At 36.1% G+C, this 14,362-nt stretch overlaps 1 protein-coding gene across 4 annotated transcripts in view; it reads left to right on the plus strand.

Annotated features, from left to right (window-relative positions):
• LOC141377032 (uncharacterized) overlaps window positions 1-13,960 on the plus strand; it is a 316,142-nt gene extending 302,182 nt beyond the window's left edge. For 3 of the 4 annotated variants that reach the window (XR_015506215.1, XR_015506223.1, XM_087279574.1), the window contains 2 exons: window positions 4,679-4,822; window positions 12,969-13,960. Coding sequence is in view for 2 of the 4 variants with exons in the window: in XM_087279574.1 (XP_087135700.1) it covers window positions 4,679-4,822; window positions 12,969-13,274 (450 nt within the window). In the remaining 2 variants the exon portion in view is untranslated. The remainder of the gene's footprint in view (window positions 1-4,678; window positions 4,823-12,968) is intronic. The other variant, XM_087279575.1, reaches the window with a different exon arrangement.
• The last annotated feature ends 402 nt before the right edge of the window (window positions 13,961-14,362 follow it).

Consider the following 14,362-nt stretch of genomic DNA (forward strand, 5'->3'; position numbering starts at 1 on the left):
TCAGACATCCCCCACAGCCAAGCCAATCAGAACTCAGCAGCACTGCGATTGGCTGTAGCACCTACTAGAATATGCTGAGAGCACTTTGATTAAAGCGCCAACCTCTTTCCCCTTAGAATGATGCTTTCTGATCCTCAGCATCTCCCCAAGAAGCCTACTGTGGATTCATATTTACAGTGTTATAGATATCATTAACTATATGAAGGAAATCTAAACTTGTGTTATGCAGAAGGCTTTTATTTTAGATATTTAGTTAAACTAGTTTCTTTTGAAAAGTGTGGTTATAGTTAAATTATTCAACAGTAAGATTCAGAGTGGTTTTGTTTACTAGTTTTAGAAATGTATTTCGTAAATCATTTATTATTTATGCAATATAATTAATCATTTAGATTTGATATTACATATTTTAACAGTATATTTGGTAATGCTATCTATGATGCCTGTATGTATTATGCTTACTTAAAGCATTCTTATGTAGCCTATTAATATATTATATGGCTGTTTAAGGCAAAATTCACTTTTGTTACATAATCTAGTCAAATACCAATTTATTTATGTTACACACTCACTGGCCAATTTATTAGGTATACATTACTAGTAATGGGTTGGACCCCCTTTTACCTTCAGAACTGCCTTAATTCTTTATGTCATAGATTCAACAAGGTACTGGAATTATTCCTCAGAGATTTTGGTCTATATTGACATGATCGCGTTGTGCAGTTGCTGCTGATTTGTTTGCTGCACATCCATGAAGCAAATCTCCTATTCCACCACATCCCAAATATTGGATTGAGATCTGGTCACTGTGGAGGCCATTTGAGTAGAGTGAACTCATTGTCATGTTCAAGAAACCAGTCTGAGATGATGTGCGCTTTATGACATGGCACGTTATCCTGTTGCAAGTAGCCATCAAAAGATGGTTACACTGTGGTCATAAAGGGATGGACATGGTCAGCAACAATACTCAGGTAGGCTGTGGTGTTGACACGATGCTCAATTAGTCCTAATGGGCCCAAAGTGTGCCAAGAAAATATCCCTCACACCCCTACACCACCACCATCAGCCTGAACCATTGAAGTCTATGTTTTTACGTTGTTGCTGCCAAATTCTGACCCTACCATCTGAATGTCGCGGCAGAAATCGAGACTCATCAGACCAGGCAACTTTTTTTTCAATCTTGTATTGTCCAATTTTGGTGAGCCTGTGAGAATTTTAGTCTCAGTTTCCTGTTCTTAGCTGAGAGGAGTGGCACCCGGTGTGGTCTTCTGCTGCCCATCAGCCTCAAGGTTGGATGTGTCGTTGATGAGTGGTTATTTGAGTTACTGTTGCCTTTCTATCTGCTCGAACCAGTCTGGCCATTCTCCTCTGACCTCTGGCATCAACAAGGCGTTTGCGCCCACAGAACTGCTGCTCACTGGATATTTTCTTTTTTTTTAGAACATTCTCTGTAAACCCTAGAGATGGTTGTGAATGAAAATCCCAGTAGATCAGCTGTTTCTGAAATACTCAGACCAGCTCGTCTGACACCAACAACCATGCCATGAAGTAATCCACTTTATTTCTTTTTTTTTTTTTTGCTATAAATGTTAGTGTATTTTCAGCATTCTTCAAAATATCTTAATTTGTCTTTAACAAAAGTATTATTTATACAAAAGCATTTATTTTTTTGGGTGCCCAATCTCTTAACTATGAATTTTGCCATTATAAACAAATACAAAGGTTATTAATACTCAATAAAGTTAGTAATTATCTAAGCATTTAAACTAAGGTATGAGATAGTCATATTCAACCAAAAAATACAATTTACTCACTATTTACTCAACCTCAAATGATTCCAAATCCTAAACTCTGTTAAACACAAAAGAAGATATTTTGAAGAAAGCTGAAAATTTGTAACCATTCACTTCCATTGCAGGAAAATATGTCAATGGTTAAAAGTTTCCAGCTTAAAAAAAAAAGGAAAAAAATGAAATAAAATATATTTCATATATACATATATATATAAATTTAGTTTTCTGCAGAAGAAATAAAGTCAAATAGGTTTGGAACAAGTGAGGGCTGAGTAAATGAAGACAAAATTGTTATTTTGGGTGTAATATCTCTTTAAAAGATGTAGAATGTAGTCATGCATCATGTTTTAATATGTACAAATTAAAAAAAAAATACACAGACTTTAAGCTAAATGTTAGACTAGATTCCCATACTGACATGCTGCCATATTATGACCACATTTTAGAACTTTTTTAGTTTCAAAGTTGTATGTTGAGTCAAACATGTTTATGTCACTTTAAGACTACAGGATAGTAGCACAACTTTGTTCAGATCTAAAGAAAACAAAGTCCAGACATAAAATATTCTGTCTCATACATTGGCCATTTTTACCATAAAGCAGGATTTGCAGCTCCATTCTTCCAGTCACCATTTAAATGAAGTTTAAATCTCCACAGTGATGTGAGGCTCAACACAGAATACAACCTGTCTTCACTTGTGAAGAGCATTTTCATTTTAAGCCTCGGCTACTACCATCTACACAGCCCTACGTGTCATGTTTAATGCATGTAGCTCAGAGAGCAGACATCTTTTCAGCTCACACTGAATTACATTGTTAAGCCTTTTGTAACCGTCTGAAGAAGACATTAAAGCAATCAAGAAACTGAACACATTTCTGTAAATGCACATTAATCTGATGAAATTGTTAGCAATGTTTAATGTAGGACAATTCAAATGCTGAATCTGTCTATCTATCTATCTATCTATCTATCTATCTATCTATCTATCTATCTATCTATCTATCTATCTATCTATCTATCTATCTATCATCGTCTGTCTGTCTGTCTGTCTGTCTGTCTATCTATCTAACTACCTACTCACCCATCCACCCACCCATCTATCTATCCATGCATCCAGTGGCTCCTGCAGCCGTACAGCTGTACGTACTGTGCGGACTTTAATGATGGCAAATTAATGCCGCTTTTTCATTTATTTATTTATTTATTTATTTTACATAATTTAAATTCATTATTAAACATATATTAAAATTAAGACACAAATTATAACAAACGAAATTCTTTTCAAAATGATGTTTTTTTCCAAGAAAAAGATACAATATATTTCATTCATTCATTTTCTTGTCGGCTTAGTCCCTTTATTAATCCGGGGTCGCCACAACGGAATGAACCGCCAACTTATCCAGCAAGTTTTTACACAGCTGATGCCCTTCCAGCCACAACCCATCTCTGGGAAACATACACATTCACACACACCACGGGCAAATTAGCCAACCCAATTCACCTGCACCACATGTCTTTGGACTGTGGGGGAAACTGGAGCAAACCCACGCGAAGGCAGGGAGAACATGCAAACTCCACACAGAAACGCCAACTGAGCCGAGGTTCGAACCTGCGACCTTCTTGCTGTGAGGTGACAGCACTACCTACTGTGCCACTGCCTCGCCCATACAATATATTTTATAAATATAAATATATTGTTTGAGCACATTTTATCCAGTAGGCTAATCAACTGTGTGAGTGGATGAATGTTTCGTTCAGTGAAAGTAAGGATTTAATTAATGCTTCACTGTAATTTTTGTATCACAAACCTCTGTCATATGTTTGCAATTTTTAATGTCATAATTTTAAAGATTACGTCTTGAGCATCTGATTTATCCTTGGTGCTTAAATGCTTTCATTTTCTCCGTCTCACTTTCGACAAGTTCAGGTGAGAGAGTGTTTGAGCAACCCTTGCAGGAAAATATAAATTTCAAAGAAAATATCTTAATATTAAAAAGGAAATATAAGTTTGATCCTATCAATGTCGTAACGAATGCTCTTAAATAATGTAGTCTTTGACAGCAAGCATCAGTAGCTATGTTTCCATCCACCTATTTTTATGCACATTTTGCATATGCGCATAAAAAACGGTTGATGGAAATGCCATGATGCGCATGAATCTTAAAAATGTTCTTTAAAAAAATGTATGTGCATAACTGAGTAGGATAAATTTTTTATTCAAATTTCAGTTTCAGCGCATTATAAAAGGTCATGTGATTTTGTGATAAGAGATCATGTGATGATGAAAATGTGTATAAATGGACAAAGCAGAGGGGTGAGCACACTGCAAAACCAGCTGAACAGTTGTTTTGGTCATTCTAAAACGCCTTAACCATTTAAGTATTAATGTTATTATATTATTAATGACCCCCAGAATCAAGAGCGTCTGTCCTCCGCGTGTCATGCCTTCAAATGCCACAGCGCGTTCACTATGTGTCAGGATTGCCTTCTGAGGCACAAGTCATTTTTTAGATGAAGAAAAGATTGACGCGGCTTCTCCTACTGCAGCAAATTTTGTTTTTACTGTTGATATTTGGCACCAGTTAATCTGGAAGTGACGATTTTGTTTGCTTTGACACGCTGGATGTAAATGCTGCTTTATATGCATGTTATTATTTGCTGATAATCCAGTTTTAAGCATAAAATTCATTCACATTTTTGGAGGGAAACATAGCTAGTGTTTCTTGAGATTAAAATAAGAATAATGGATGATGAACCAGGGTGGTGCTGGATATGTGCATAACTTAATTGTAAAAAAAAAATCCTGCAGGCACCCCTGTATCTGTCTGTCTGTCCGTCTGTCTGTCGTAGTGATACTAAATGAACTGCTTGCAACGCGTGTTTAATAGGACATCTGGCAGCTGTCTTGTCACTGCAGATTGGGAAGAGGTCTTCCCGTTTTGGACAATCACCGTTCTCTACATCTGCTGGCCACCAGGGATGTTGCCCTGGAAACGCTGTTCACAGGATGTTCGGAGGCAGCAAGGGAGAAGGTGAGATTTAAGAGAAACTGGCAGAATGAGATTTTTTTTGTTCCTAATATTTCTAATCTGGATCTGTCTTGATCTGAGCTATGCCCTCGCTGAAAGAAAAAAAAAAAGATTAAACCAGGTCTAAGAACCCTCCCAGTCTGACAAAAAGGACTGCTCACCTTTTCACCCATCCTAATAAGAAAAAGAAAAAAAAAAAGACCAGCTACAGAGCTGAAAACTAAATAAAAATGAATCACACAACAGCTTGTTTACATTATTCAAGTTGCTTCTGTACTGTAATGTATGTTTTATGTATATGTATATTTATTTTGCTAAATTGTCCGTAGTGTATGAGTGTGTGTGTGTGAATGTGTGTCTGGATGTTTTCAGAGATGGGTTGCGGGTGGAAGGGCATCCGCTGCGTAAAAACTTGCTGGATAAGTTGGCGGTTCATTCCGCTGTGGGACCAGAGATTAATAAAGGCACTAAGCCGATAAGAAAATGAATGAATGAATGAATATCAACTGGAACCAAAGTGTAAGTGTAATATAAATATATAAATAGATAAAATGATGTTGTTCATTTTACAGTAAATGTTATGACAGTTGATGATACATGAAATTTAGAGAGACACAGGTTCATCTGTTAAATAGTGGGACCATCCCAGAATATGGACCTTGGTCCCATGTCTGTCAAGGTTTTAAGCAGTGTCTTGCATTCAAATTATGTCCACATATTATTATTTTTTAATAGTCACACTACAAAGGCATGAATAAATAATAAATACAAAAACAAAATATCTATGTGCACATAATGCCGTCATATTTTAGTACAATTTCCAATTATTGTGTTTGTTGTGAGGGTTTTGATCACTTTATTTTAGGGTCAAACTATGACATTTGTCTTAATAAATTCATAGTTTGCTGCTTATCAGTAGTTATTAAGTTTATAGTTGAGTTTATTAGGGATGTAAAATATATGATAATGCAGAATACTTACTTTTATATTGTATATTAATAAACTGTCAGCATCTTAATAATAGGCAGGTAATAAGCCACTAGTAATTGTGATAATTGTTTTTAATTACCAATTATTGATGACTAGGTGAATTAGACAAAGGAACCAGTGTGAATGGGGTATACACGCACAGACTTTTAATTTCAGTCAGCCAGCCCCAGGGCTTCCCGTTAATTGTCATCCCATCTAAAATCGCAGTGTTTAAGATCTGTTTACTTTTAAAAGCCACTGACTGGCAGAGATGCGATATATCAGACCAAACAAGAAGCACTGCATTCAATTATATTTTTCCATGCCATGTCTTTAAAATATGAAAATTAATTTTACCAAAGTGTTTTCATTGGCATTTCTGCACTAGCCTGCTGCTAATGACAGCGCCTGTTTTGTCTCTTTTTACGCTTTAACAAACAAATGGATGCTTAAGTCTATTTAACTGATTATATTTGAATTACATTACAACATCGATGCTGTAAAAGGAACCTGATGAAATTAAAAATTGTCACATAAAGCTTTTACCGGAAGTTCATTATTGATTGAAAAACACTTTGTGCATATAGTCCATTTAAAGTGACCAACCCCAGAATTCAAAAGAACAGATGTTGCCAGATCAAACTTAAAACACAAGTTAAAGAATCATTAAACCTGGTCAAATGCATTTAATGTTAGTCTATTTTAATAAAGAAACAGTCACAGCACATTTATCCTAATATAATGAATGTGATTAGCAATTCTGTTATAGTCAGTTTGTTATTATTTTATTAAATTGAATAGTATCATCCTAACCCAATCAGGTTTAGTGATGCTAGTTCAGCAAGTTTATTTGTGATTTAAATCATGTCATTATCAAGCATTACTGTAAATTAGTAGACGACATGTTGCACTGTTTAAAAAAAGGAAAAAAACATATAGATAAAAATTACTGCTTATGCCAAAAATCATTAGAATGTTAAAGATCACTCTCCATAAAGACATCTTGTAAATTTCCTACCGTCAATTTATCATTGTTAATGTAATATGCAATGCTATTCAGCTTTCAGAAGATGTATAAATCTTGATGTATATAACATACACTTATGGTTTGTGGTCCAGGATCACATTGTCCCACAACAGAACGGAACAGTAACCAGGTGGTCACCCTACTTTTAAATCTTATTGAACTGACAGCACAAACTGAAACATCTGAGTCGTGCACATACAGGACAATAAATTACAGGAAGACTGGAACTAAACTCTTTTGAGGACAGTGCTTTTGAAAGTCTGAGGACACACCAGACGATGAGACAATCTTCTGTCTTTTAAGAATTTGAGAGATACAACAGACATATGGAGAGTTTCAGCAGATTTTTAATATTATAATCCTCAAAATGCACTAATAGATAATTCAGCCAGACAGTGAGACCACACATCTGCCAACTGTGGGAACAACTTCACTGTGGCGATTCGACAGACATGAGATTTCACAGAAAGTCATAGAATCAAACAGGCTTAATCACATCAGAGAATCCTTCTTCAGGTTTATAGTCAGATAGAAGGTTAGTTGTGGTTAAATCAAACAAAAACATGACAAAGACACCTATGCTATTGCCTGAGTTCTACAAGTCGATATTCTTTGTTCACTTTTGTGACATTTTTGCATCTGACATCAGATATAAAAGATATAAAAAACATTCATTTGGAAAAACCTGCTCATTCTCGTTTTCTTTTGTGAGTATTCCATCAGAAACAGCCCATTAAAGAAATATTTAATAATTATAATTTGGGGAGGGTAAGTCTTGGACTCAATCGAGAGTGGTACAATAATTGGAATAACCATACAACCTAAAAGATTTAATCTTTAAATCTTACAATAATTGGAATAACCATACAACTTAAGATTTTTGCGTTCAAATTATCAATTTGGGCCCAATATTGTACTTAAAAATTTCAAGCATGTTGCAAACCTAAATTACAGGTGCAGTGAATGACTGCATTCAGACATTTTATTGTATTTGTGTATCTAACCGCAATTTAATTTTACAGTAAAATAGCCTTACTGCAACCTCTTTTTAAGGTAAAATACCCTTAATCAGATTAAAATTTTACAGTATGACAATTTTTACTACTAGTACTTTTACTGTAATTTATTTACATTTTACATACAACATTGTTTTTATTATTCATTGTTATAATATTTATTTTAAATGGTTTACAAAATTAATTTTCATTTATCAGTCTATTTTAAATACATCTTGTGATACAATAGGTTAATAAATGTTTTCATTAATTGTCTCATGTTTGTCTTTAACTACAGTAGAATACTGCAAATTCCAAATATGCAGTAAGTTACTGTAAAAGTCTTAAAATTACCCACAATGCAGTGCATCTTACTGTAGTGAACTTTAAATAATGTATCTGGTATTTTACGGGAAGTTTTTGCTGTAAATAACTGTAAAAAAAAAAAGCGGCAAAGTTTAACAGCGTTGTGTAACACGAGATACAGTATGGTTCCATTTACACAGGATGTGAGTTCAGCTGTTACTCTCATATCGTAAATAACTGAAGAGAGACACTATACTTTCCTGCTGTTTATATAGACTTTAATATTATTGATCATAAAGGCTTTTTCACTACAAGTACAACTATATTATCATCCACACCCTATGGCACAATATAAGCACACACTGCAATTATGTCGTCCGACACTTAATATCTTTACAATTGGGTGGATCAAATTTGGTTGTCAAAACTTTGATCACTCAAAGATAACTGCTGACATCTTTAACCCAGGCTCATTCGAAATGCATAGCCCTATATACATTTCTGAAGACAGAAAAATACGTCTCAGGAGATATGTTTTTTTTATTTATTTATTTTTTTGTAGATTTTTTTGTGAATCCACTAGAGGCCGCTGTGTATGCTTTTTCAGATCTCAAATTTCTCTTGCAAGAGCCTTACGCGCCTGATGTTCTCACATAAATTCACCAGAGGCCCCTGTCGACTGACTGACTAACTAACTGACCAACTGACCAATTTCCCCACCCTCCCCCTTCCCTAAACCTAACCAATAGTGTTTTAAAAAGCACCGACTGACCCACCCACCCCCTTCCTTAAACTCTACCGCAGTGTTTTAATAAGCAGTCCAAACAAGATAAGAAAGAAATGCAGCCATATGTAGCTCTGGCTACATAATTTGCGATCTCCAAAAGTTAAACTACGTTTTCAGAATGAGATTGTTGAAACACTTTCTCTTGTTAGCCTTTAAAGAATCAAATTATAACCTGTGAGGGATATTAAAATAATGTTACGATAGATTAATGTTTGAAAAATGTTTATGGATCTTCTATTAGTAAAATTTTCCTGGTTGACCGAAACAAATCATAAAAAAAGAAGCAAAACCAAAGCTTGCGTAGCTTAGCATTGCTTATCCTTTTACTGTGGTATGGAATATTCGGTTCTAATAGAATTCTGTCACAAATATTGTAATATATTTTCATCATTGTTGTCCTAATTGTATTATAATACTGTTTGTTTTTACAGAAATAAGGCCTAAAACACACATAACTATATTCATTCTCAAGGCATCTATTAGCAAACCAGAACTGAATCTGCTGCTCTAATTTTTAAAGCTGATACTTGTTATGAAAGCAATAATGCTCAAAATGATATACAGATGCCTGTTATTCTCAAAAGCTGTGCCATTTGTGTAATTGTTCGGTCTCTCGACAGTTTCATGCAGTGTAGCAGTTGCACATTTCGCTAAAGGCTTGCTAGCCTCATTAACACTTTGCAAGCACAACAAATTGCATTTTCCTTTTTTTCCAGCACACATGGCGTGAAATAACAATGGCAAAACAATGCTTTATGTAATCATGATAATGAGATTCCCATCTTTCGCAAAGTAATTTCATTCCTATGCGATTTTATGAATGTTAAGAAGGCACACATTCAGCTTTCATGACTCTTTCTGAGAAAAAAAAAAGTTCTGTGAATGTGCTTTGCAAATGTGTGACCTCTCTGTCTCTCACAACAGCCAGCAAAAAGGATATAATAAAGCCACTTGTGCTGTTGCCATAGTTCTGCAAGTCAAAGTCCTTTGTCTGTACTCAACTTTTGTGACATTTTTGTGGCTATTACACAGCCTTCTGGAGTACTTGATTCTAGTTAGTCATTCTAAGGTATGTTATTACATGATAACAACTGATTAAACTAATATAACTCAGGCTCATCCGAGTACTATAAATCATCTTGTCCACTAGTAAATATATTTATATATTATCTGTCACTCTGCTGTTTTTGACATTTGGGCGCCATCTTGCGACTGAGTCTAATAGAGATTCAAACATAGACATCCAGGCTAAAACAAGACTAAATTTGGGCTGTTTGTAATAATGTACTAATAATAATCCAAAAATTGACAAGTCATCAAATAGACAGGAATGATTGACTGCATGTGAAATCTGTCTAGGATGTCTAGCCTATTTTTGAATTACTGTTAGACGTGCAGTCTAAATATAGCCTTGTTATAGCCAAGAAGACTGTGTTTAGATGTATATACAACACAGAATTGTTGGGAGAAACTTGGTGGGAGCCATTTTGTAAAAATAAATAAATAAATAAATAAATAAATAAATAAATAAATAATTAGAGGGGCAACACAGTGTTTCAGTGGTTAGCATTGTCACCTCACATCAAGAAGGTTGCTGTATCAAGTGCCAGCTGGGTCAGTGGAGTTTTCATGTTTTCCCCATGTTGGTGTGGGTTTCCTCAGGGTGCTCCAGTTTCCTCCACAGTCCAAAGACATACACTATAGGTGAACGGAATCAATTAAATTGGCTGTAGTGTATGTGTGTAAATGAGTGTGTATGGATGTTTCCCAGTACTGAGACAAAACAACTGAACAACAATAGCAGATACTAATTATTCCCTTTAAAAAAAAAACAACAACCCTAAAACAATTAAGTCTTTTCATGGCATTTGTATATTACTGCTCTCTAGTGACCAGATGTGCTTCTGTTATCCTCATTTATGTATAGTTAGATTACCACTGCGGTATGGTTTTAAGTAGCTCTTACATCCGTTGTTTTCATATTTATGATTATGTTTATTTATGTAGCGCCATGGTCCTGCAAGACACAACATTTCGTTCCACTGTCCAAACCAGTGATGAGCCCTGAGGTTTGTGGCTGGTGAGGTACTAACACTTTCAAAGTCAAAAGTCAAACTCACAAACAAATCCAGCCGATATATTTGCCAGCTACCGATTGTGTTTCATATATCATATCAACATTATTTCTATACACATAGCAGGTACATATTGGGCCAAGGAAGAATGTAAAATGAATAGTTTATAAATATAACTCCCACATAACACCCAGCTGTATTCTACAGACAACTAATACAAGCGACTCACACAGCATCACGGCGGATGTGCTCTCTCTCATTCACACACATACATACACACACACAAACAAACAGCACTACAGCAGATCCGTGCGCTCTCTCTCTCTCTCTCTCTCTTCCTCTCTCTCATTCACAAATACACACACACACACACACACACACACACACACACACACACACACACACACACACACACACACACACACACACAATAATGTTAATTGTAAATGAAGTCTTGACATGACTTGAATTACTTTAAAATGATTGTGTTGTTTTCTGTCCCATTCTTTGAAGCAAGCCCTTTAGCTCCGGCATTGGTTGGCCATTATTTATTCACGTTTTGACTGAAAATCCAATTTTGAGAAATTTTGAGCTGATATGATATATTTTTGCAGTCAGTCAGAAGAAAACAGACTCCTATTAAACTTTACTGCGTAGAAGTAGAGCAACCACTAAACAGAATAAGCATATTTATTTTATTATTAGTATACATCTCATGATGGCAGGTGAGGATGATGACAGGCGAGGCACTGCCTCCCCTGACCACATGTTACTGGTTTAAAACATTTAGTTGAATGGCAATAAAGCTCAACTTGACTTTATTTGTACGTCACTTTGGATAAAAGCATCAGCTAAGGCCCAATCCTAATTCTACCCCTTAGCATCTTGTCCCAATTCTCTTTAGCTTGAAGGCATAGGGCTAAGGGGAAAAACGTGAATAGCCCTTCGAACGAAGATTTTTCAATATAGCGCTAAAATAAAACCCGCTAAATTTCGCGATTTATAATCCATAATCATAACTCCTGTATAACAGTCCCCCAACATTCTGACACTCGAATACCCTGTCAGAAAAGTCTAGTGGCTGGGAATGGGCTTTTTACAGTGTCTGTCATAATGTTAATGCTGTTTTTGGTGTGCTTACACTGTGTTAAATTACGATATTACGATCCTATTGCCACATTAGATTATCATGATAACATAATAACTTGCCTTCAGTGGGGGTTGCTGAAGATAAATACCAAAAAACAAAGCAGCTGGAATAACTACAGCAGTCGCGATAGTCTAATCTCATATGAAGCTAGAGATCGCAATAACATATGATGACATGTGCAGGTGCTGTCCCAATTCTTAGGGGGTAAATTTTGAAACCCTTCCCCTTCACACTTGGTTTTAAGTCCAATAGGAAGAGGAAGGGGTAGGTGTACAAAAACAGAACTGGGATTGGGCATAGATGACTAAATCTATTCTTACTGATAATCACAATCAAAACTTCCACTTTAAATACTCATTATCATTAAATTTGGGTGTATACAGATGTTCTTCAAATTCTGTTTGCTCATTAGCTTTTACAAAATCCCACCCTACTTTATATTTAGTGACCTTAACTACTGTATGTACTTGGATCAAAAAATATGTACTTACTGTACTGTGTTCATAGCGTAATGCAAACACTTCTAGTTCTCTAAAGGTTGGATATGGGTAGGTTGGGTGGCATGGGTAGATTTAGATAAGTGCAATGTAAAAACATTAATTAGCATTAATGTTAATTATTTAACATTAAGATATTATTTACACAATAAGTACATTTTAACAAATAATTCAATTCAGTGTAAGTATTATCTAAGTATTAATATAAGTTAAGCCTACCTAATATAAAGTGAGAACAACAATTGTAATTCAATCCAACTACCCTCACATAACTTTTCCTTTATGTTCGAGCTCTGTGAATGTGCTTTTGGAAATGTGTGACCTCTCTGTCTCTCACAACAAGCAGCGAAGGCGAGATGAGCTGGACCTCCGCAGTGGCTCAGACAGATCTCCATTCTGTAAGAACACCTGCTGGGAGTCTTGGCTTGGAGGAAGTGAAGCGGAGCTGAGAGACAGCCGTAAAGGTTGGCACAGAGAGCCAGGCAGGCGCTGGATCCGGCTGTACCCCCACCGCCCTCCCTTTCCTCCCCCATTAAAACAGCCAAGAGCACCTGACAGGTGGGATGAGGGGAGGAAGCCGTGGCTTTGGACCAGGGACAGGGCTCACGCTGCTGTCCAAACAGGAGACTTGCTGGGTAGAGTGATCTGAGAGGATTTGAGGCAGAAGGGGGCTGGTGGGCAGAGGGAGCTGGCGGTCTGTTTGTGTCTGCGTGCGCATGTTTGTGCTGTTTTCCAGTCGAACCAGATAACAAGTAACTCTTCATGCTGTGGTTGGATATGGAACACAAGGATGTGGTTTATGGTTAGTGTTGGGTGTAATGACTAAAAAAAGAAACTAGTTAAAGGTTACCTATTTTACCCCTTTTCAAGTCTTTTGCGTCTCTAGATTGTATCTGTAAAGGTTTCAGCTCAACACACCCATCAGAATATTTATTCTACCTTTCAGATTATTGAATTTTCTGCGCTGAACACAATGTAGCCCGTGCCTTTAATGCTAGTTCTTCTTGCCCACCGTTCCCACGTGCCTGTCGGAGTGCCTCATTCTCCGGTTGTCAGATAAACAGCACAGTGACAGACATGAAGGAAGCAGATCTCACGTAACGTTTATGAGAAATACTACAGTATAGCTTTTCCAATGATTATTTTATGTATGTATTGTGGAATTGCAACGAGTCAAACACAATGTTGTTACAAAGTTCACACAGACTCACACACACACTTTGCACTGTTTTTGCATGACAAATGTGACAGGATACATGTTAATATCCACTGCTGTATGGATATCCATTATGTTAATGCACAAAATAAACCTGATTAAACGTCCACAAAGCAGGAGTCATCTCCTATAATTGTACTGACACCATGTGGCTGTGGTGATAATGTAAAGACGGTAAAATCGCTGTAATTCATTTCAAACATGCACTGTTGTAAAACCATTTTTAACTTGTAAAACTCATTCTTGATCACATTTGATGATGATTGATGATCATAGAGAGCTCAACAGAAGTTTTAATCCCAGTTGCTTTGCGCACATCCTGTCTTGTGGATATGATTATACGTGTTAGTACGGAGACATGTTAATACATACCGATGTGTCAATCAAAATGGTGCGCAGGAAAACCGCACTTCTATGTCACGTTGCGGTGGACCTCAAAATAGGATGGATTTATATCCTATTTTAACATCCGGAAAGACTTATTGTCTTTATATAACCCCAATATGACTGTGGACACACTA

Source organism: Danio rerio, chromosome 13 (genome assembly GCF_052040795.2).
Source record: "Danio rerio strain M-AB ecotype USA chromosome 13, GRCz13ab, whole genome shotgun sequence".
In the NCBI taxonomy this organism is placed as follows: domain Eukaryota; kingdom Metazoa; phylum Chordata; class Actinopteri; order Cypriniformes; family Danionidae; genus Danio; species Danio rerio.